This window comes from Quercus lobata, unplaced genomic scaffold, assembly GCF_001633185.2.
Source record: "Quercus lobata isolate SW786 unplaced genomic scaffold, ValleyOak3.0 Primary Assembly Scq3eQI_43, whole genome shotgun sequence".
NCBI lineage: Eukaryota > Viridiplantae > Streptophyta > Magnoliopsida > Fagales > Fagaceae > Quercus > Quercus lobata.
The window spans coordinates 31,994-54,318 of NW_022154759.1; the positions used below are offsets into that span (position 1 = coordinate 31,994).

A 22,325-nucleotide genomic window follows, 5' to 3' on the forward strand; every position below is an offset into this window, starting at 1 on the left:
AAAATGTAAAGGAAGAGCAAAACAGTTAGTAGAAATAGTAAAAAATTACATATTGAAATAATAGGTCAAGAGCTTTATAGCTCAATTGTTGGTACCTCTTAATATCTTCCAACCATCAAGGGTTCAAATATCCCTTCCAATGTTGAATATACAAGTGTGAGTAGAAGTTTCATATGGAGGAATTTGAGAAATTAATTAAGATAAAATAATTGAATCCAAATTTATAAACGTAAACTTTTGAGTTAAGTGAGACCTCCCCAATAAGTGGATGCAATGATTCACACGTGAAGTGGCGTCCCAATTTAACAAATTGAGACCTCACTTAATTTAATATCTTCCCTTGCTTTGAACTCAAACAAATTTTCATGCATGCTATTTTACTCAATTCACACCTTTCCCTCTTGTTTTCTTTCTATCCTCTATCTTTGTTGGCATGTTCTAACTCTTCTTCCGCGGATCACTTTTCTTTGTTTTCTTTGTCCAATAGATCTTGAAGAATTCAGTGAAGAACTTCTACTGCATTGACAATGTTAAAATCATTGATTACTTGAGAGACTGATGGATGAGAAAAGAAATTATGTTAAATTTTTTTTTTTTCTGTACACTGTTGCATTATATCCTGGTGTACTGAAACTCATACTGGCCATATTTGATGTCCCACAGACCACAGAACCAAAGCTTTTGTTTTACAGGGCATTTTGAACTGCTGAAAGCTGATCTTGATTTTTCTATTCATGGCTTTGAAGTGCCACCTTGATTGCATGAAGAACCCTTAGCAAAGAAGTGACAACAAATATAATTATATCAAAAAGAAAAAAGAGAAAAAAAGAAGGGTGAACTGCGGAGAAAATGCTTAATTACCATACAATGACTACATTTAAACCACAAGGGATAGTAATTGTTTGAAAATAAGATTGGTATTGCAGGAATCATTGAACATATTGAACAATCATGTCAAAGAGTTGGATTGATGGGCCTCACGTGAAACCTTGATAAAAACATTCTCCATATTTGTGTCAGCCAAACCCCAAGCAAAAACAGTGAACTTGCTCTTTGCAGTCTCAACTGCTTGGAATACATCTGCAATTCTGACCTCACTTTTTGGTATCTCAAACTTCTGGGTTCCGGATAATTGGTATACCTTGTTGGCACTTGGTGAAAGATGTTGCACCATGTTCTCCACTTCTTCTTCATGATCCGAAGATGTTGTAATTGTAAACACATAAGACCCTCCATATCTAGACTTCAGCTGTCAAAAACAGTATAAATCCCAATTATAAAGTGTTATGAAGAATCTACTTATTTATTTGCAATTTTATTAGGGATAAAATAAAAAGAAAAACTGTTAAACAGTTGTAGGCTTGTGGGATTTCAGAACCCTTGAACTGGGACAAAGATGGTTCAAACCATAGCAAGATACTCAAAGTCAAGATGACACAGGGAAGAGCATTGCATTGGTGGTCCAAAAAGTCTCAAGAATGAATTTGAATGGGGAAAATGATGGCTGTCAACTAGCCTAACTAGTTAAGTCCTTTGACATTTAAGAATAGATTAGGAGCCCAGAAAAGAGGGGTTTAAGAGATAAGAGATGGCTACCTCCCATGGATATGGCTGACTGCTGAGCGCCCATTGGGAGGTAAATACAGCATGTTTGGTGTTATAAAAAACCATCAATCTTTGAAACAGGAATTTTGTAGCTTATACTAATTTGAGTGTTGGTGCTGATTGTGACAATTGTTATTGAGTACTTCAATACAAATCAGATTAATTCAGGATTTTTAGTCAGCAGTGCACATCCAGTTAGCTTGCTTGCTTTTCAATGCTTCTCAGATACTAAAACTATCATGCATTATTAAGTTTTTATCATATGCATCTTTCCATCTAGAGAGAAGTTAGATAAGTAAAGATCAACAACAGGAAAATCCATTAAGCACCACTAGCTCTGTTTGTGCATAACTTCACCCAAAAATAAAACTCTATGAATACAAGTTATGTTATTATGGTACCTCTTTTGGGTTTCCTATGCACCGCAAGCTGCCATCAACAAAAAATCCTAATCGGTCACATAGGAACTCTGCCTCTTCCATTGAATGAGCTGAAACCATGTATACAAGTTTCATTAGTGACAGTACCAAGGAAAAAAATAAAGCCTTTATGCTGTTGTCTAGCAAGACAAGTTTAGATGTGATGGAACCATATAGTAGGGCAAGGAGGCCAACAGTTTTTTTTTTTTAATTAATCATTTACAAGCCTATAAAACTGCAGTTCCAAGTGTCTAAATAATACAACATCAGCAATAATTGGTTTCTTTTATTTTATTTTTGGGTTGAGAGAGAGAGAAAGAGAGAGAGAGAGAGAACTTGTTAGAATAATAGCTCGATCTTGCTTTGCTTTCTTCACAACACTCCATAAGTTGTTCCTTGAAGCTGGGTCTAATCCAGTACTTGGTTCATCCATGTAGACAACCTTGCAGAGTTCCCAAGGATTACATCATAAACAACATAAGATAAATACCAAAATGGAATAAGCAGCAAAGGAAAGCGAAATAAAAATTAAGACATACTTTGGGATCCCCAATTAATGAAATGGCTACACTTAGCCTCCTTTTCATACCACCACTATATTTTCCAGCTTGTTTGTCAGAAACTCCTCCATGAAATAGGTTGAGACTCTTAAGAGATTCTTCTACTGCCTGAAGACAGAGCAAAGGAATGGACAACAGAATTCAAAACATGTCATGTTGAAGATGACCAGCAAAATAATGCATTGTAGTAGCTTTACCACAATACGCTATTCTTGCTTTCTCTCCCTCTTTCACACACACACACACACAGAGAAACTAAGCTATCCATATACAGGACAGCCAGAGTCCACAAAATTACCTTCATTTTATGTCATAGTTAGCAAGACACCAACAAATTGATACTTAGCATAGCACCCATGAGATACCCCCGTCCCCCCCCCCCCCCCCTCTCTTTCCTTTCCACTTTTCAGAAAATTGTAAAATTCACATTTCAAATTATAGCTTAACTAGTGCAATTTTCATATTTCAAGTCACTTTTCCTACCTTGAGCATTTGTAAGTAATAACAGGAAGTCAAAACATATGGGGCCTCACTCAAATTCCAATCACAATGCCAGAATGCCCTCCCTCACAGATCTATGGCTCTCAAATACAAATGAACCTTCATTTAACAAACTAAGAGTGAAAGTAACATTGACTTACTTGTGTTAATGCAGAACCTCTAAGGTTCTTAAGTCTTCCATAAAATAGTAAATGCTCCCTCCCTGTTAGTGTTTCCCAAAGAAGGCTGTTATCCAAGGAGCAAAAAAATACATATGTATAAGAAAATTTACGTACTTACAAATTCAAAGCAAAGGAACCAAACTAGAAGTTTAAACTAAAAAAGAAAACAAAAAATTTCCTTGACACAACAGGAGAATGATCTAGCTTACTCATCCTGCGGGCATACACCCATGCTGGTGTATATTTGATCCATATGAGTCCGTATATCAAGGCCTTGAACAAATGCAGTGCCAAAGGTTGGCTTTATAAGTCCAATCATCTATCAACAGATATGTGTTAACTCCTAAATATTGCTACAAAAGATGATATAACTTCCCAAACAAAAGTGATTAAAACCCATAATATTATCCCATGAAGCAAGACATCTTGGAATCAAATCCAACAGAATATCAAGTAGAAGCAAGTATAAAGTAAATGCCAAAGAGTGTCCAATTACAGTTATATAAATTTATTGCTACTTCCTGGTTTTTCAAGGTAAACTTTGTATCTTTAATCTATCCTTGACATTAAATAGTTCCTGGTTAGGATTCAAGAAGGTAAATGATTCAAAAGAAGCCCCTTTGAAAGTATTTTCTGTTTTCTTCCACCAACAGGAAAACATGTATGCAAATTCCAAAATATTTATGTGACAGAATTTTGTATACTGACCATACTGATAAAAGAGGTTTTGCCTGCACCATTGGGACCAAGAATACCAAAGCATTCCCCTTGAGGCACAGCAAGATATAGTCCTTGCACTGCAAGTTTTTCAGGGTTTCCATCTCTTCCTGGGTATATCTTTTGGAGGTTGTCACAAACAATGGCATGGCTTGTGCTTGATTCATGGAGCAATTGGTCAACCTTCTCCCTCTAGAAATGGATAAATTTGAATTTATCATTAATATGTATAACTGAGTTATGTCACTTCATTGATTAAGACGGATTTCACAACAATTTCAGTGACTGTATAAGATACTCTTCCCATAATTTCTATTCAATTAGCAAAATTTATTGCAACAATCATCTCTATCACATGGTATGAACCTAGGGAAGGGGTGAGGATGGAAAAAAAATGAAGAGAACAAATTTCTGACAGGCATATAAAAAAAAAAAAAATAATATATATATATATATATATATATAAAATGTCATCATGAGATTGAATTGACAAACAATCTGGAACTTTTTAATTTTTCAACCTTGTAAGATTCATCACCAACATTGGGTAGTAGTTTACCTTAAAACAATTTGCATATGTTCTTTGCATTTGGTGGGTTGTCTTTCACATTCAAATTGTGAAAGAAAACTAGCACACGGAGATGGAGTTCCAAAGGAAGAAAAGTTGACTCTTCTTGCTTTGAATTCAAAATTTGCAACTTTAGCATAGCTTTATTTTCCTTCCTAGGTGATAGGATATAAATTCCTTGTCTCCTTTGTTGTCTATGAAGTGAAGTATAGGTAGTCTTGAATGTATTCTATACATAGTCATTCCCACATAATATATCAAGCAATCCCACAAGTGTGGCAAGAAAGCAAATGAAAGTGTAGGGAATAGAAAGCAATGAGTGAAATAGTGAATCGTGGTATATGTGTAATATTATAAGTATAAATAAAACTTCTTTTAATTGATAACTCTTCTATGTATTCTACTTTGAGTGTGGTGAGATTTATGCAAAGTATTTGATACTTTCTTCTTGAGTGTTAAATTTATTATTCTAACAAAACTTATATAGCAACAAATCTCAAGAAACCTATCTCCATGAGATCTAAGGCAATGCCTACCACACCTTGCAGATAAAACACAGGATCAAAAAATGATTATATTTTATATATACAGGTTTTATGACTATTTACTAAGTGCTAACAAAGCTTCTTCAAAACTCTATACTGTCGGTGGTGAGAAATTTAGTATATAAATTAGAAAAAAAAGAGAAAGTTACCTCTTGGATAACATCAGCATTATCCATCTGAACATGAAGTCTAGAGTCCTTATGTTGTAAATTAGGCTTCCAAAAAAATGAGAGAGGATTCATTCGAGAATTTTGAGATTGCCTTCTTCCAACCCCACTTCCTAGTGACACAACTACATCCATACCATATGCAGCAAAAAGCACCACCAACCACTCCAGGGACATGATAATCAAGACCTCTTTCATCCCATTTTCACTATCATTTAAATCTTCCCACCGCATCCCACCTTCCAAGATAATATATTGTGCAAACTCATATATCCCACGATATAGAGAAAAGCCTGGATATATCTCCATTACCATAACCCACATTTCTGCAACCAAAAATTAGCCTCAGAATGATTAGAGTTGGTGGAAAAGATTCTTGCAAAGGGTTGAAACAATGTAGACAACACTAAAAGAAAAATATCTAAGCTACCAAATAATTCAGCATGATTCAAAACCAACACACGATTCTACATGTTTTCTAAAGAAACTAAACCTAGTATATTACTCGAGTCAAACGAACAAATTCAACCTGAGCAGATGTCCACATTCCTCCACTCTCCTGAACATGGATGTTCAAACATTTACAGCTAATGCTAGTATTATGCAAAGGTTCCACCTTGCCTCCACTATTGGCAGGAAATCCACATAGATGAGACTAAACTAGAGGGTCAAATATTTACATTTTTGCTATAGGTTTCAATTCTTAAAAGTAAAATAACTTTACTGAACTAGTTTAATGTGTAAGCCACTCCACTTCAATTCTATTTTCAAGAAAAAGAAAGTAGCATTGTTCTTGCCCCGATTAAGTATTGCCTAGCATAGGGATTTGATCATCCATTGGAACTCTGCCCCAACCATACAATTCATTTACAAAAGTTTTCAATACTTCTATGTTTTAATGGGTCTTCAAAAGGTACTAATGCATGATTTTTTAAAGAACCCACGCAAATCAGAAAATTTTCAGTTTAAAAGTTTTCATCAGTTCAATCTAACAGAAAGAGAAGCCTAGGGTTCTCATTGTCCATGCACTTTTATAACCTATATAAATATCTATTCACAAGCAACCCAAACGAAAAACAATTCTTTTAGACATTTTTATTGTCTCTGACAACAAAGGCTGCCTCTAATGTACAAAAGAGTGACAATCTGCAAGAAAATTCCTAGATATCAAGCTTTTGCTGTATAAGATTAATTATCTCCTCTAAAGGGCCATCAATTGAAAGATGAGCTTTCGCTAAAGAAAACATCGTGTTGAAGCCATAAAAATCAAAGGTATATTTATGAAGCCCTATGAATGAGATAATAGGTCTTCTTTCTCACAATTTCTGCCACTTACTCGGAAATGAGTTACTTTCAACAAAAGACTGGAAAAGAAATCTTGCTAAGAACCCTGTTCCAAAGACACATATGTATGCTACCACTGCAAGCATCAAATTTCAAACATGACCCTGTGTTAGTTAGTTAATCTTTTAATTGGATATAGAGATTTTACCCACCAATATAGTAAATCTCAAACCTGTAGCAGTCTTAACATTTGAAAACAATGTAGCTCCTAGAAAGGCGAACGAAATTTGTAAGTTTATATATATGAAATAAAAGACAAACTGAATGCCGAAGTCGTTCAATTGAAAAAATTGTAACCCTGCAATAGATATAACCTACATTTTAGCAACATTATAACAAATTAAAGGGGGAAAAAAGCAAGTTTGTAATTGGCTTGCACTCTTACCTAGAAGTGCACCAGATGCTACAAAAATCAACATGTAAATTGAAGATACAAAAAGAAAGTAAAGGTAGGAAATCATCCAATAAGGCCAATCACCAAGCCCATGCATTTTCATCATGATTCTTAGTTTCCGTTGTTTCTCATAAACCAATGATTTCAAAGCAACCTACATTATTAAGAAAAATGTTAAAAATATCTGTAATCATGGAGGGCGAAATCTATAGCCAAAAAGTTTAAAAAAAAAAAAATGAAAAAGAAAACAGATGTTAGATTCAATCATTAACCACACCTCTCAAGAAAGAAACATAAGATATTGTAACAAGGACCTCCAACAAAAGGTTAATACATACCACTCAATGCCTGATCCTAGGATTGCAAGGAAATGTCACTGTAACACAGATAAACATAGATCTAGAGTTTGAATGATTTAGAATAGAAGAATTATTCTGGAAATTATGCTTCTCTTCTCCTCTCACATATCATTATTGTTTTCACTACTTGACTTCACCATGTACAGTAGCTTTGTATAAAGGCCTTCCTCCTCATATGCAAAATTATGTGCACTGAAAATGATCAATTTGTCAACATGACCTCAGATATATCCAACTTGTAAAACAATTCTGAATCCATTTTTTTGCACTTTGAACCTTCCACACATACATCTTTCTTTTTATCGGTGCACATTCAGCTTTCCAGACTTGGAGTGGCATCAACATCAATATCATGTATTGTTGGTCATTTCCAAAACTAGAATATTACAGTATAAGTAGTCTACTAAAGTCTAAAAAGTGCATCACCAAGTCCATCTTTAGAATTCCTAAGCATGAAACTTATCAAGTGAATTACGACTAATTAAGAAAAAAAAAAAAAAGATCTAGCTGTTTATAGCATCTGCACATACAGGGGGGGAAAATCAAATTATGATCAACTAATGATCGGGCAGACAGGGCCTTTTTCCCGACTATAATTGGTAATGGGGTTTAATAGGTGCAAACTCTAACAACATTTGTAAGAAAAAGAAAACCTTATGGACAAGTCAAACAGTTATAATGCAAGCAACAAAAGGTCACAAACTTACAGGGAATAACTGTAGAACAACCCATGTGAAGAAGAGAGGACCTAAATAAGAAGCAAAATCCACGTGGGCAACCTGGTTTGTTTCTGGGTGCATGCCTTTGACAAACTCAAATAGCATTTGTGTTCCAGGCCCTCGCTGAGAACGAAGGTAGGCATTGGATGCCTGTCAACAAGCATTACGACATTTCAGCAACTAGGATAGTTTGTCATTTGATGCAAACATTAGAATATATATTGACACAAAAAAATGTTCATGTACCTTCGTTAGGACTCTTAGTTGTTGGCTAATTCCATGACAAATTGCAATGTAAATTTTTATTCGTAACTCTATGTGTATTCATGTAACCCTGTGGGGTTTTATTTGTATTGGGTTTATGAGGTGAAGTGCTGCAAAATTTCACTTGTATGAAGTTGGTAGTGTCAGGCAAAAAGAGATACAAAAACAGAATTTGAAAATCAGTTGAACCTGAGAGTTTGGCTCTCTCTTGTACGTGCAGAGTTTTACAAACCAAAGACAATTTTGTTATTTTTTTCTCTGCTATTCTAATCCTTACCCTCACTATTTAAGATAACATTTCCTATGAATTTCTACACCCAATTCCCATCTGAAGAGCTAGAGAGAACCCATAAACCCTAGAGCTTAAACCCTTATCAATCTCTCTACCTTCTCCCTCTCTAATTGTCCAATTTCATGAGAGGAGATTAAAACCATCACACCCATTACAACCTTTAGAGTTTTGGTGTTGATTAGAGCTTGGGAATCATTGGAGCAAGCCCAGATTTGCCAAGAAGACTTGGAGATTGCAATTGGAGGCTCAACTGTGAATCCAAAGTCTAGTGAGAAGAAAGGATTCAAGGAATGGGTTGCTAGCAGGAGTCGGAGGCTTGAGTACATAGTTACAACTCAGCTTGGAGGGTTTTGTAAGTAATATGTACTGCAACTGTTCTCATTAATGGACTGTTTGGTGTTGTGACGGCCTAGAGAGGTTTTTCTACCCAATTCTCTGGTTTTCATCTTCGTAAACACTTCAATGTTCTTGTGGGTGATTGATTTTCTGTGTTTGGGTTTGTTTTTGTGTTTTTCCATGCATGCTTACGTTAGTTGGTTAATCGATTAAACATTTGGGCTTAATTCCAATAGTTAGCTTAAATTTGACTAAGCTGTAAAATTCGGATCTAAATTGTTGGAACTGGATTAGTGCAATAAACGATCTTAATTCTTAAGGAAACCTTGTTTCTAATAGGAGTGCCATATTAGTCATGAAAAGTATAATTCCAAAACTAAGAAATAGTACAATCATGTTATAAAAAGATAATAGCATTTTATATCATTTTGTAGCCAAATCAGGGGGTATGATGTCCCTAATATGACATGACCAAGTAAACCACTAAAAGAAGCTCATTAAGTCAATTAAATGGTGCAGTGAAAATTGTAATTGTGCATTTTTCACAAATATGTATAGGACATGCTTCTCCTTGATGTAAACAAGAAGATAGTAGATACTATTTAGTGATGTAATTTTTTTGGTAGCCACCCCCACTGGAATGTGCTAAATACATGAGGTGGTAACAGTTAGATTTGGAGCAAGGTAGGGTTTATAAACCAATTCTATCAAATATTAGTCACATCTTAGTTGAACTGTACATGAAGGAATTTTAGAATTATGAAACCAACAAGGGGATTGTAATTTTTTTGCCTTTGGAATCAATGCCACTACAACACTGAAAGAAGCTCATAAGTCAATTAAATGGTTCAGTGAAAATTGTAATTGTGCATTTTTCACAAATATGTATAGGACATGCCTCTCCTTTAGATAGTAGATACTATTTAGTGATGTAATTTTTTTGGTAGCCACCCCCACTGGAATGTGCTAAATGCACGAGGTGGTAACAGTTAGATTTGGAGCAAGGTGGGTTTATAAACCAATTCTATCAAATATTAGTCACATGTTAGTTGAACTGTACATGAAGGAATTTTGGAATTATGAAACCAACAAGGGGATTGTTATTTTTTTTGCCTTTGGAATCGATGCCACTACATGGTTCAACTTGGCAGTATTGGTCCTGCTTTTTCCCCCCCTATCATTCTTCAGATGTAGAAGATTCTCACACCATAAATTCTGTGGGTGGCAGTGTGATGTTTGCTTGATAAACTAGATTGGGACAATGTCTAAAAAGTAGTAGAGGTCATTTTTGTAGCAAGAAAGAGTTCATTTTTGGAATTCAAAAAGGGAAAAGCAATGTGCATTGCTTTTCCTTATATAGAATTTTAGGATTTGAAACCAAATGAATTACAACAATGGCTATACACTAATACTAGGCCAAGCCTTACATGTTTTGAAATCTAGTATGTATGATACTAAATGGTAGTATGATTATTAAGCTTTGTTTATAGGAGAGGAAAGGGAGAGGATTGAGAAGGGAAGAAGGAGATAATAGAGGGTGGATGATTCCAAAATTTGCTTGGTATGGAGAAAGAGAGAGAGGAGGAGGAGGTTTTCACCATGTTTCATATTTCTTCATAATCTAATAACAATCTTAATCACATGCAAACATTCAATACAAAATGGAACTAGGCAGAGCCCAAAACACAAAAGGATTTGGATCCTCTCCATTTCCAAGTGAAATGGAATGAGTTAGCACAATCTAGACCCTACATTTACTCCACTTTAAATCATAGCCATTAAATGGACACTAACAAATACTAGCATGACAAAAGAAATTAACAAATAATCAAGTTACATATACTTACCAGATTCACTGAGCGTGGAATACGAAGCAATACATCACCATCATTGAGCGTTGAATTGTACCAGATGCTCACTTCAAAATTTTCCTCGTTCGAGTTTAGAAAATCATAGGCTGTGAAAATATCAAACCTTAAGTATTTCCTACTTATTTTCATTTGATTTTTGATAATTGAACTGTAAGCCCACCCAAGGGAGTTATAAAAGTCAAGAGAAACGATTAATCCAAGAAAGATCAACAAGACTAACCTGCACTTATCTCATTAATCTTTCCATCTGGATTCCCTTCATAATAACCCTTATATAATTCATCATTCACCACAGTATAATCATTGCGCCATAAAACCAAACCTTTAACACATTGCCCTGGATTCAAGACAAGGAAAATTAACAAAGAATTAGTATGTTTTGTGCAAACAACTCTGTCTCCGTGATTTGCGGGTGTGTGTGAGTTAGAGAGAGAGAGAGAGAGAATCTGACAACATTGTACTAAGTTGTTAACTTAGGCCTAGCATAGTTCACCCAGATTTAGATAAGTCCCACTTCTAACAAAACAAACAAGCCATTCTCACACACCATTAGACAATTTCAGTTAAAAACAAGCGTGTGTATACGGTGTGTGTAATAACTATTACATGAGCATATCATATAACATAATCGTGGCCTACGGGTTTTAGTACTCCTATTTTTGCTTGCATTAGGAGACTAAAAGTCAAGAGTCATGTCTTAAGAAAAAGAAGGTAGTGCAAAGTTTGCAAACCGTGATTCTTCTTTTATTCAAGACACACACAGATTAACTGGGGTTTTCTCTAGCTAGGCAGGTTCTTTGAGTAATCATAGAGAATTGAAGTCTTCAGAGTGCAAATCTTACTGTGTTCTTGGTTTCAATAGGTTCTAATTTTTTGTATTTGTGTGTGTGGTGAGTTTGTATTTTTTCTTAGAGAGGTTCTGTATTGTATTTTTCCAACTCAAGTTTTGGGATTTTGAATCCTAGATGTCATGGACATAGCAGAAGGTATGAAGTGTCAACTAGTTGAGTTGCAAGACTTTTAAATATAAAGTTAAGTATTATAATATCTATTTGATTATAGTGGATTGGTCGGATATTTTTTCCTGTGATTGTTTTCCTCTATACTACAAGTTTTTCCACATAAATTTGGGGTGCTCTCATGCAATTGATTTTCTCGGTGCTTACATGCATTTTTTTTCTCTGTTACTTAGGGTTCATAATTCACACACACATGATAATTTGGCCAAACAAAATAGTGTGAAAGCTTCCGTTGTCCCAATTAGCACGACTGTCGTTAAAAGAAAGCCAATAAATTTTACCAAAATAAACCAATGATCAACAAATCAAGGGGAGAAAAAAAAATTAAAAAAATAAAAATTTGAGAGCACTTTTGAAAAATCAATGAAATTTGAATTGCCTCATTTTTTTTATTACAATTTTATCATTTTTACATGGATAGCAGCCTGGTAATAAAAACCTCAATTGTTGACTTTTCATGATATATTTAAATACATGTTACCAAGAAATATATTTGATAAGTTAAACTTTTTCAAAGGTTTCATTTGACATAATGGATCATAGTCATAGCTTCTAAATTCTTTACTACCAATTCATGCATACTATTATCATATATATTAAAAAAATAAAAAATAAAAAAAATAAAAAAATAAAAACCAATGCATGCATACTTAATGTTCAAATGAATATGGGAGCACAAATTCAACCTTAATCAATCCCTACCCAAATAAGAAGATGTGTGTATCTGTATATTGAGAGAGAGAGAGAGAGAGAGAGAGGACCTGGAACGTTAAGTTCTTTCTGAGCAAAGCATTGGCCTGAGTCCAGAAGTTTGCAGGACCATGTGATGGACCAGCCATTTCAAAGCACCCAAAAGTCAATATGAGCGTCAAATCCTTTTGAAGCTTTTCTCTATTCTTCTATCAATCCAAAACAAAAAAGCTCAGCTTCTTCCTTCCATGAGTTATGGTTTATACTTATATGGGTTGTGTCTGTTTGCTCTTCCTATTTGGCTATATGGGTTATCTCTCGTTTCTCAAAAAAAAAATATGGGTTATCTCCCTCGCTTGATATATGGGTTGACGTTTTAGTGTTTAATATTGTTTTGTCTTACGTATCTAATGCACCTATGTTTGCGTTGAGTGATACCACAACTTTTAGTAAATAGAGCTTAAAAACTAATGTGAGGACAAATATTTTAGGACAAAACTTGGGTACAGTGTCTTAAGTACTATTCTTTAGATTTCCTTCTTAAAATTTTAGTCATGTGGTTACTTGACTAAAAAATACATTTTCATCCTATAAGAAAAAAAAAATCACATTACAGAATCTTAAAATGGGAATCTAAGGAACAACACCTAAGTACTGTACCAAAGTCTTACTCAATATTTTATAGGATACTACAAATTTTTCTTTCTCTTATCATTTTAGGTGGTAACTGGTGAGAAATTTAAACGGAAAATGCTAAAAGTAATATAATTTTAGGTGGTAACTAGTGAGAAATTTAAACAAAAAATGCTAAAGTAATATAAATTTTACTATGGTATATAAATTTATGATGATTGGTGGCTCGTTAGTTTACAAGTTCTATATAATAAAATTTGTGATATCATTTAGTATCATTTTTATATTTTATTTTACTTTTTATAAATAAATAAAAACCTTTATTAAAGGGAATGGGCAATTACCATATATAATGTCCCTATGCAAGGCCGATTGGATTCTTCAAAGCACCCAAAAGTGATATATAATTACTCACTCCATATATAATTGATGCCTCTATGCAACATCCAAAACCTAGTTTGGATTGGAAGAAAGCGAATTGTTGAAACTTGAATAAAGCACCCAAAAGCCATCCATGGCTTTGCAGAGTGGCTTACCTCTTCTTCAAAGACATTAATAATTATACCTAACCATCTTTAAGTACTTTGTAAAGGCACGTGTAAAAAAAAAAAAAAAAATCTGCGATGCATATTTTCCAATAAGAATTTATAATATATTTATTTACACGCATAAATTCATTATAATTAATTATGTGTTTTACATGTCAAGAGTTTTGTATTTTTTTTTTTTTTTTTGTTGAGAGAGTTTCAACTTATGACGTCCACTCCTAATGATAGCTCTTTATCATCAGACTAAGACACCAATCAATTTTTGGTGTAGGCGGGGATTGAACCCCAGATCTCTTATACAATCGTTAAATACTTTACCAGTTGAGCTAACTGGAACCCACAAGAGTTTTATATTTCAACTAGTACTTTTGAATGTGAAAAAAAAATGATATTCTTCGTTTGTTTTGAATTGGAGAGAGTCTAATTTATAGTAAAGATTTAGTAGTTTACAAATTTTAGAGTAAATATAATAACATGTCATTCAAAAATAATTATTATCCTTTTTTTTTTACGTAATAAAATTTTGAATAACATGACATTATTTACCTCTTTGAATTCATGAAAGTTAAATTTCAATAAGCTTTCTTCATTTTGAAAGAAACTGATAGGATCTTGATCCATTTTTACTATCTAGCAAGTGGTAGGAGATTAGAAGAAGATAATGCTGTCCAAGGAACTCAAGTATGCTGCCTCAAATGAGATCAATTAAACTTTATAGTTATACCATATAAGATTAAGTTTATTCGTTTCTTTCTTTCAATTAAAATAACCAAAATACAAAAACCCTTTATTGCTCCCTTGTGGTAGGAAGTTACCTAGGATTAGGATATTCTCTCTTTGGTAGGCTCAATATTGTCTTTCAAAGCAAATGATTGATTTTTAAATTATGTAGTGTTAGAATTTTCTCAATTTTGACATAAATTTTAATAAAGTGATATCAATACACTTTTTTATATTCACAAAAAATGAAATTTAATTAGGAAATGGTCCATTTCTATTAACCACCAAAAAAAAAAGTGCCTTGTACTCATTATCTCATTGTTTTAATCAATCGTAGTATTTTTTTTTTTTTTTTTACTCGTACGAAGAGAAGAATATGTAAATTGAAAATACTTCTTAGAAAAGCTTTTCAGAAAAGTTTCAAATAAGCTTTTCAATTTACTTGTATGTAGAGGAAAAATATATAAATTAAAAATACTTATAATTCTCTAGTTAAATTCGAAGAGAAGAGAAGAATACGTAAATTATAATTCTCTAGTTAAATTCAAAGAGAAGAGAAGAATACGTAAATTGAAACCATCTGTTTTATTTTCAATTTACATGTACTTTTCTTCGTACAAATAAAACTTCTCATAAAAGCTTTCTTATAAATAAATAAATAAAAAATCATAGTATTTCATTTAAGCTTTCTTTGTTTACTATTTTTTTGAAGGGTCTAAGACCATCCAGCATGCCCAATATTTTAAATTAATGAGACTCCATTTGGTACGCAAGTTTAATCACTTGTTTTCAACTTTTAAATAATATTACACATATTTTTATATACTTTTTTACTCACATATATTTTCAAAAAAATTGAAAACTGTTGGCCAAGCATACGTACCAAACGGCCCTGACTCTCTCATCAAAGAATAAAGAATGAAAATTTTCTTTCATGTTAATTGGGTGAATTAACAAAATGAAATGAAGCTTCTACGAAGTCTCTAGTCAACACTCTGGGGTTTACCGCAAGTCAAGTCAACGAACACTATTAGAAGTCTTTAGGCCTTTGTGGGCCGTTGGATCATATAATAATTTACGTCTTGATAGCGACATAAAGTGAGAGACTACACCAGCCAATCACTAGGTTGCTAATTTTCTACAATTTCGGACGACTTCTATATGGGATATGTTTTTTAACACTAATGAATATATTAGTTTCATTTTTACACACTAATGCATGTTATTTCCGAATCCACAATATGTGGCATGAATCAAGAGTTTTTTTTGTTCAATAATATTGTTTGATTCTCTAAATAAGGAGAATATGAATTTGAATCCCTTTTATCGATTAGAATGGATATCAGTTGTTTCTCAAAAAAAGAATGGATATTAGTTATTATAAATTATCAGTTTAATTTCGTCTTGAACATGTCAATTATTCTAAATTAAATAATAATGATTCTCCCTTGTGTGTGTGTTTGTTTTTCAAAAAAAAAAAAAAAGTAATTGTCACACATTGTTTAAGAAAGTGTATTGTGTGTAGTATAACTTGTTTCACCCTCCCTTAAAAATTACCATGGATTTTGAGTGGAGTTGTGGTGTGTCTTTGTATTAGAACCCCTTTCCCTCTCCCTTGTGTGTATGTGTTTGTTTCTTAATAATAATAATAATAATAATTCAATATTACTAATACCTTTCTCTTTTAATTATCAAAAGTGGTGGTCTGGTGGTTATTGGGCTTATTTTCAAGTGGTTTGAGGGGTGGAGGTTGCAAATTCGAATTCTGCAATAGGAAGTGCTTGGGAAAAACCCCACATCTCGGCTCAATGGCCACTAGTGCCTTGTGGGGCTACGATAACAGTTATAGTTTACTAGTTCCCTTGCTTGCAAGCTCTAACCTAATAGGTACGATGTTACTATGATAATGCTTAGATAAGAAAACTACTTTGGTCGCCTCCTCCTATCCATTTTTTTCTCAGCAAAAAATAGATACCACACTCTTTTAAGAAGTTAAATAATTTCTGTAAAATGAAGTGATTCAATTTTGTAGTTAGATCAAAAAGTTTGAAGGAGTTATTACTCTATTTGTATGATTATGACAGTTAATTTTGATGATAAGTAAAGACACGGGTGACATTAAAGTATTAAGCCATTTTCAAAAGTTCAGATATGAAATTGAATTTTCAGAAATGAAATAATAGTTTGGCCTAATAATGAAAGTGGAAATTCATTCATGTTTACTAGCTCGGCGTTGCTGATCCTGAAAATGGAAATGTTATCTACAATTATTAGGGGGAGATAGAAATCGGATTTGGAATAAGACTTATTTAACTTTTAAGTAGAGAATGTTTTCTAAAGTCTCTATCATGTTTAATAAATAAATAAAAAATTAGGTTTGATTTTTCCACAAAAATAATTCATATGGATGCGAATGCGACATGTATATTTGGAACAATTAACAATTACATTGATGCCATCTTATTTTTGAATTATGTAATTGATATTTTTGTTATAATTCTAAATTTACTTTTCCAATATAGATAAAGATAAAGAATTCATGTAAGATGAAATATCAATTTACATAAATTGATATTTCACCAAAAATAAATTTAGTTGTCCAATATTAAAAGTTCAAAGGGAAAAAAAAAAGGATAAAGAATTTATTTATAGCGAAATTTCTTGGTGGAAAATTATTTAGGATTTTGTTTTACTAATAAGAGGATATTCAAACTTTTTGGGAATCTTTTTACTAGATTTTGATTTTCCGACCCAAACCTTACGCTAACCGCGTTGCGTTTGTATTTCATTAAGTCTTTTGCATGATTTGGATTGTTGGAAAGTGTTTTCCTCTTTGTGGGGCCAACTTGCAATTGCTATATTGACTCTTGAATCAAATAATAAACAACCAAACATTGATTGATGTTCTCAACTCTCAAGAGGGAAATGGATAAGAATCATCCTCACAAACTCCAGCCAAGTACTTGATTTTTTTTTTTTTAATATATATATATATATATAAAAAAAAAAACAAAGACTCTCTAGCTGAGTAATCTGGACCCCAAAAAGAAAAAGAAAAGAAAAAAAAAAAAAAAGCTCTAAAAGTTTGTAGAAAAGTGAGTCTACACGTTTTTACTATATAAATTTATGACGATTGGTGACTCGTTAGTTTACAAGTTCCATATAATAAAATTTGTGATATCATTAGCATCATTTTTATATTTTATTTTACTTTTTATAAATAAATAAAAACCTTTATTAAAGGGGAATGGGCAATTACCGTATATAATGTCCCTATGCAAGGCCGATCGGATTCTTCAAAGCACCCAAAAGCGATATATAATTACTCACTCCATATATAATTGATGCCTCTATGCAACATCCAAAACCTAGTTTGGATTGGAAGAAAGCGAATTGTTGAAACTTGAATAAAGCACCCAAAAGCCATCCATGGCTTTGCAGAGTGGCTTACCTCTTCTTCAAAGACATTAATAATTATACCTAACCATCTTTAAGTACTTTGTAAAGGCACGGGTAAAAAAAAATAAAAAAAATCTGTGATGCATATTTTCCAATAAGAATTTATAATATATTTATTTACACGCATAAATTCATTATAATTAATTATGTGTTTTACATGTCGAGAGTTTTGTATTTTTTTTTTTTTTTAAGAGTTTCAACCTATAACGTCCGCTCCTAATGATAGCTCTTTATCATCAGATTAAGTTTATAGTTATACCATATAAGATTAAGTTTATTCGTTTCTTTCTTTCAATTAAAATAACCAAAATACAAAAACCCTTTATTGCTCCCTTGTGGTAGGAAGTTACCTAGGATTAGGATATTCTCTCTTTGGTAGGCTCAATATTGTCTTTCAAAGCAAATGATTGATTTTTAAATTATGTAGTATTAGATTTTTCTCAATTTTGACATAAATTTTAATAAAGTGATATCAATACACTTTTTTATATTCACAAAAAATGAAATTTAATTAGGAAATGGTCCATTTCTATTAACCACCAAAAAAAAAAAAAAAAAAGTGCCTTGTACTCATTATCTCATTGTTTTAATCAATCATAGTATTTTTTTTTTTTTTTACTCGTACGAAGGGAAGAATATGTAAATTGAAAATACTTCTCAGAAAAGATTTTAGAAAAGTTTCAAATAAGCTTTTCAATTTACTTGTACGTAGAGGAAAAATATATGTGGGGCCCAAGAATTTGTAGTCCTGGCCCATTTTTACATTGGGGCCCAAGGCCCGAGCCAAGGAGGGGTATAGCTGAGGACGTGTAATAAAAGTCCAAGTAGTCTTGAGACATAGCCGAGGATAATTCTGTCCTCGGCATATCCGACAAAAAATCTAAAATATCTACGTCAATAGAGAATGGGACGCTGAATAGTATAACGACCAAGGATAAAGGGAAAGCTACCATTACTGCCATTGAATACTCTGCACCCGACAGAGCCATGCTCTTCAGCTTTTACAACCACCCCTAACCACTTTGGGTATGGACTGATGGGACAAGTATCAGTCCTGGAAAGTCGATCCTACACGTGGACGTAGGATAAGGGATACAGGCTAATATAAAAGGAGAAGCAAGCAATCCGGAGAAGAGGCTGGGAAAAAAGGCCAAGAACCAGAGCCTCCCAGACCGCCTCAAGGAGAAAGACTCCTCGAGTGAACACGGTTTAATTCTGTATGAACACCACGACTAACCACCGTCCGGTGACCAAGGCCTAGCCTTTCAAACCCACACTCTACAAATGATATTGTTTGGGCCTTTTTACGTATGAACCCAATATCATTTTGGGTCGTTACAAATTGAGTCCTTATAATTGGCGCCGTCTGTGGGAAAGGCTTGTGTGTTGGCACAGGCGATGGGTTGAGACAGTCCCCCCGTCATTTCCAACAGCCGGTTGTAGTGTTCTAGCGTAAAGTTCCACTAGGGGCTACGCTTCGAAGCGTCAGTAGCGCGGATGGTTCTAAGGGCTTGGCCGAGGAGCTAGTCCCCCTAAACCAATGTCCCACGCCATAGCCGAGGGGTTAATTCCCCTAACTACTTAAAAAAGCTAAGTTTTGGACAGAATCAAGGTATTGCATGGTCCTCGGACTCAAACCTATGGGGAAACCAACTACTTAAGAATCAAGTTTTGGACAGAACCAAGGTATTGCATGGTCCTCGGACTCAAACCTATGGACTCAAACCTATGGGGGGTACTTAAAAATCAAGTTTTGGACAGAACCAAGGTATTGCATGGTCCTCGGACTCAAACCTATGGGGAAATCGACTACTTAAAAATCAAGTTTTGAATAGAACCAAGGTATTGCATGGTCCTCGGACTCAAACCTATGGGGAAACCAACTACTTAAAAAATCAAGTTTTGGACAGAACCAAGGTATTGCATGGTCCTCGGACTCAAACCTATGGGGAAACCAACTACTTAAAAAAATCAAGTTTTGGACAGAACCAAGGTATTGCATGGTCCTCGGACTCAAACCTATGGGGAAACCAACTACTTAAAAAAATCAAGTTTTGGACAGAACCAAGGTATTGCATGGTCCTCCGACTCAAACCTACGGAAAAATCAGCTACTTAAGGAGAATTCTAAGTCGCTCAGTCCTCGGACCAAATACCAGAAAAGACTAAGGCTATGAAGGTCATTAGGAAGATGGTGAAACGCCTTATTACCCAGCGACCCGCAGGGGCTGTTCATTTTGGGTTACATATCCTCGGATGATTACTTCCTACACAGCACCGAGCATTCAGCCATCATCTCGTTCAATTTGGGGTATACACTCCTTTTTCAGGTCGGTCTTATTATGCAAGATAGCTTCAATAAGTTCATAATAACATCTTTTTTCTTAGTAAGGGTTTCGGCCCTAAGTATCGTTTTCTCAAGTCGGCATTATTATGCTAGACAGCTCTAATAAGCTCATAATAACATCTTTTTCTTTTTTTTTAGTAAGGGTTTCTGCCCTAAGTATCATTTGTTCAAATCTGCATTATTATGCTGGATAGTTTCAATAAGCGCAGAGTAAGGTCTTTTTATTAACAGGGATTTCGGCCCTAAGCATCGTTTAGAGTATAAAAATGAAAAGAAGTCATATGGTTGTACGTCCATTCACGGCATAACCATTGCAGGAAAGAAAGAATACATAGAGTAAAACAATGGCAACTTTTATTAATATAAAGAAGTAGTACAACGTACAATGAAGGGCTTAAACAAGCCTATATAGGAAACAAATTACAAGAACTAGAATAAAAAAAAAGGAGAGCAACAAAAATAAGAAGTCTTGCTAAATTCTACTCTAGTAGCTACCATATTGAGAGGAGGACCTTTTTTGATGGATGAGGAGAAGAAGATGAAGAAGGAAAAGCACCAGGATGGATCTGGTGATGGGAAAGAAGTAGAAGGAGAGGCAAAAGGAGGCATCAATGAAGGAACAGAGGAAGAAGCAGGGATACTTAGTCCCTGCGTCAGCCCTGGCTCCTAACACGCTGGTGTCATATTAGCTATGCTCGTAAGAGAGCGGCTGGTACTGATAATGGATAACCCCAGCTCAATCACACCAAAAGCTTAATGCGACTAGCACCTGCTTCGGATTTTGGTTGAAGGAGGATGGGAAGCATCTTGAGTCTCTGCCAACCCTGCCCTGACCGAGTCATCTTAAGTTTCGGAGGGATATAACGTTTCTGAGAAGGATGTGATCTTTTCATCCCCGCTTTTACTTCAAACGTGTCACACTATAAGCTTTGGCTATGCTGATAAGGAAGACTTTGAGCACAGCTTGAGGTTTGAGGCTTTAGGAAGGTTAAAGAGTCTTTACACGAAGGGAATACCCTCTCGTCTGGCTTATTATATGGAAGGTAAATTCAGTGGCATTTAATCCGTACAGATTTCCAAGAAGATCTGCAAATGAGGTAGCGTCTGTTCAACTCCCCAATGTCATCTATAACCGTCAGATTTGATCGGTCTCGTAGTGTAAATCTATTAAAGATGCGCCTCGTACACTGAAACGGCAGGAGCGTCCAGTGTGAAAATCTATACGAATGTCTCGTAATCCAGCTCATTTACTAAATAGATGAAGGGACACCAACACTAATGAAGGTTAAAGTTGAACGAACTGTAATAAAGGCTAGGCATCGCCAAAACCCTTCTCTCCGACTAAGAGGTCGGACAGCAGGATTTTGAGGGGCTATTGTGGGGCCCAAGAATTTGTGGTCTTGACCCATTTTTACATTGGGGCCCAAGGCCCGAGCCGAGGAGGGGTATAGCCGAGGACGTGTAATAAAAGTCCAAGTAGTCTTAAGACATAGCCGAGGATAATTCTGTCCTCAGCATATCCGACAAAAAATCTAAAATATCTACGTTAATAGAGAAGGGGACGCTGGATAGTATAACGACCAAGGACAAAGGGAAAGTTGCCATTACTGCCATTGAATACTCTGCACCTGACAGAGCCATGCTCTTCAGCTTTTACAACCACCCCCAACCACTTTGGGTACGGGCTGATGGGACAAGTATCAGTCCTGGAAAGTCGATCCTACACGTGGACGTAGGATAAGGGATACAAGCTAATATAAAAGGAGAAGCAAGCAATCCGAAGAAGAGGCTGGGAAAAAAGGCCAAGAACCAGAGCCTCCTAGACCGTCTCAAGGAGAAAGACTCCTCGAGCGAACACGGTTTAATTCTGTATGAACACCACGACTAACCACCGTCCGGTGACCAAGGTCTAGCCTTTCAAACCCACACTTTACAAATGATATTGTTTGGGCCTTTTTACGTGCGAACCTAATATCATTTTGGGTCGTTACAAATTGAGTCCTTACAATATATAAATTAAAAATACTTATAATTCTCTAGTTAAATTCGAAGAGAAGAGAAGGATACGTAAATTGAAACCATGTGTTT

At 34.5% G+C, this 22,325-nt stretch overlaps 1 protein-coding gene across 1 annotated transcript; it reads right to left on the minus strand.

Annotated features, from left to right (window-relative positions):
- Positions 1 to 855: 855 nt before the first annotated feature.
- Positions 856 to 10,877, minus strand: LOC115973267 (ABC transporter A family member 12-like). The gene is made up of 13 exons (XM_031093527.1): positions 10,799 to 10,877; positions 8,048 to 8,209; positions 6,973 to 7,135; positions 6,760 to 6,795; positions 6,580 to 6,663; positions 5,226 to 5,569; positions 3,955 to 4,155; positions 3,456 to 3,565; positions 3,226 to 3,310; positions 2,564 to 2,692; positions 2,361 to 2,466; positions 2,007 to 2,095; positions 856 to 1,249 (listed from the first exon to the last, which is right to left on the minus strand). Exons 2-13 carry the CDS (start codon positions 8,162 to 8,164, stop codon positions 950 to 952), a joined length of 1,764 nt encoding a protein of 587 aa, XP_030949387.1. The 5' UTR covers positions 8,165 to 8,209; positions 10,799 to 10,877; the 3' UTR covers positions 856 to 949.
- Between the last annotated feature and the right edge of the window lie 11,448 nt (positions 10,878 to 22,325).

What these genes read in the sequence shown, in the direction of transcription:
- LOC115973267 (XM_031093527.1), bottom strand. Translation starts at nt 8,164, where the DNA reads ATGCTATTTGAGTTTGTCAAAGGCATGCACCCAGAAACAAACCAGGTT. An exon ending in TTGTTCTACAGTTATTCCCT is followed by an intron (nt 7,136 to 8,047) that starts GTAAGTTTGTGA and finishes TTAATAATGTAG; the next exon opens with GTTGCTTTGAAATCATTGGT. An exon ending in GAGGTTCTGCATTAACACAA is followed by an intron (nt 2,693 to 3,225) that starts GTAAGTCAATGT and finishes CTCTGTCTTCAG; the next exon opens with GCAGTAGAAGAATCTCTTAA.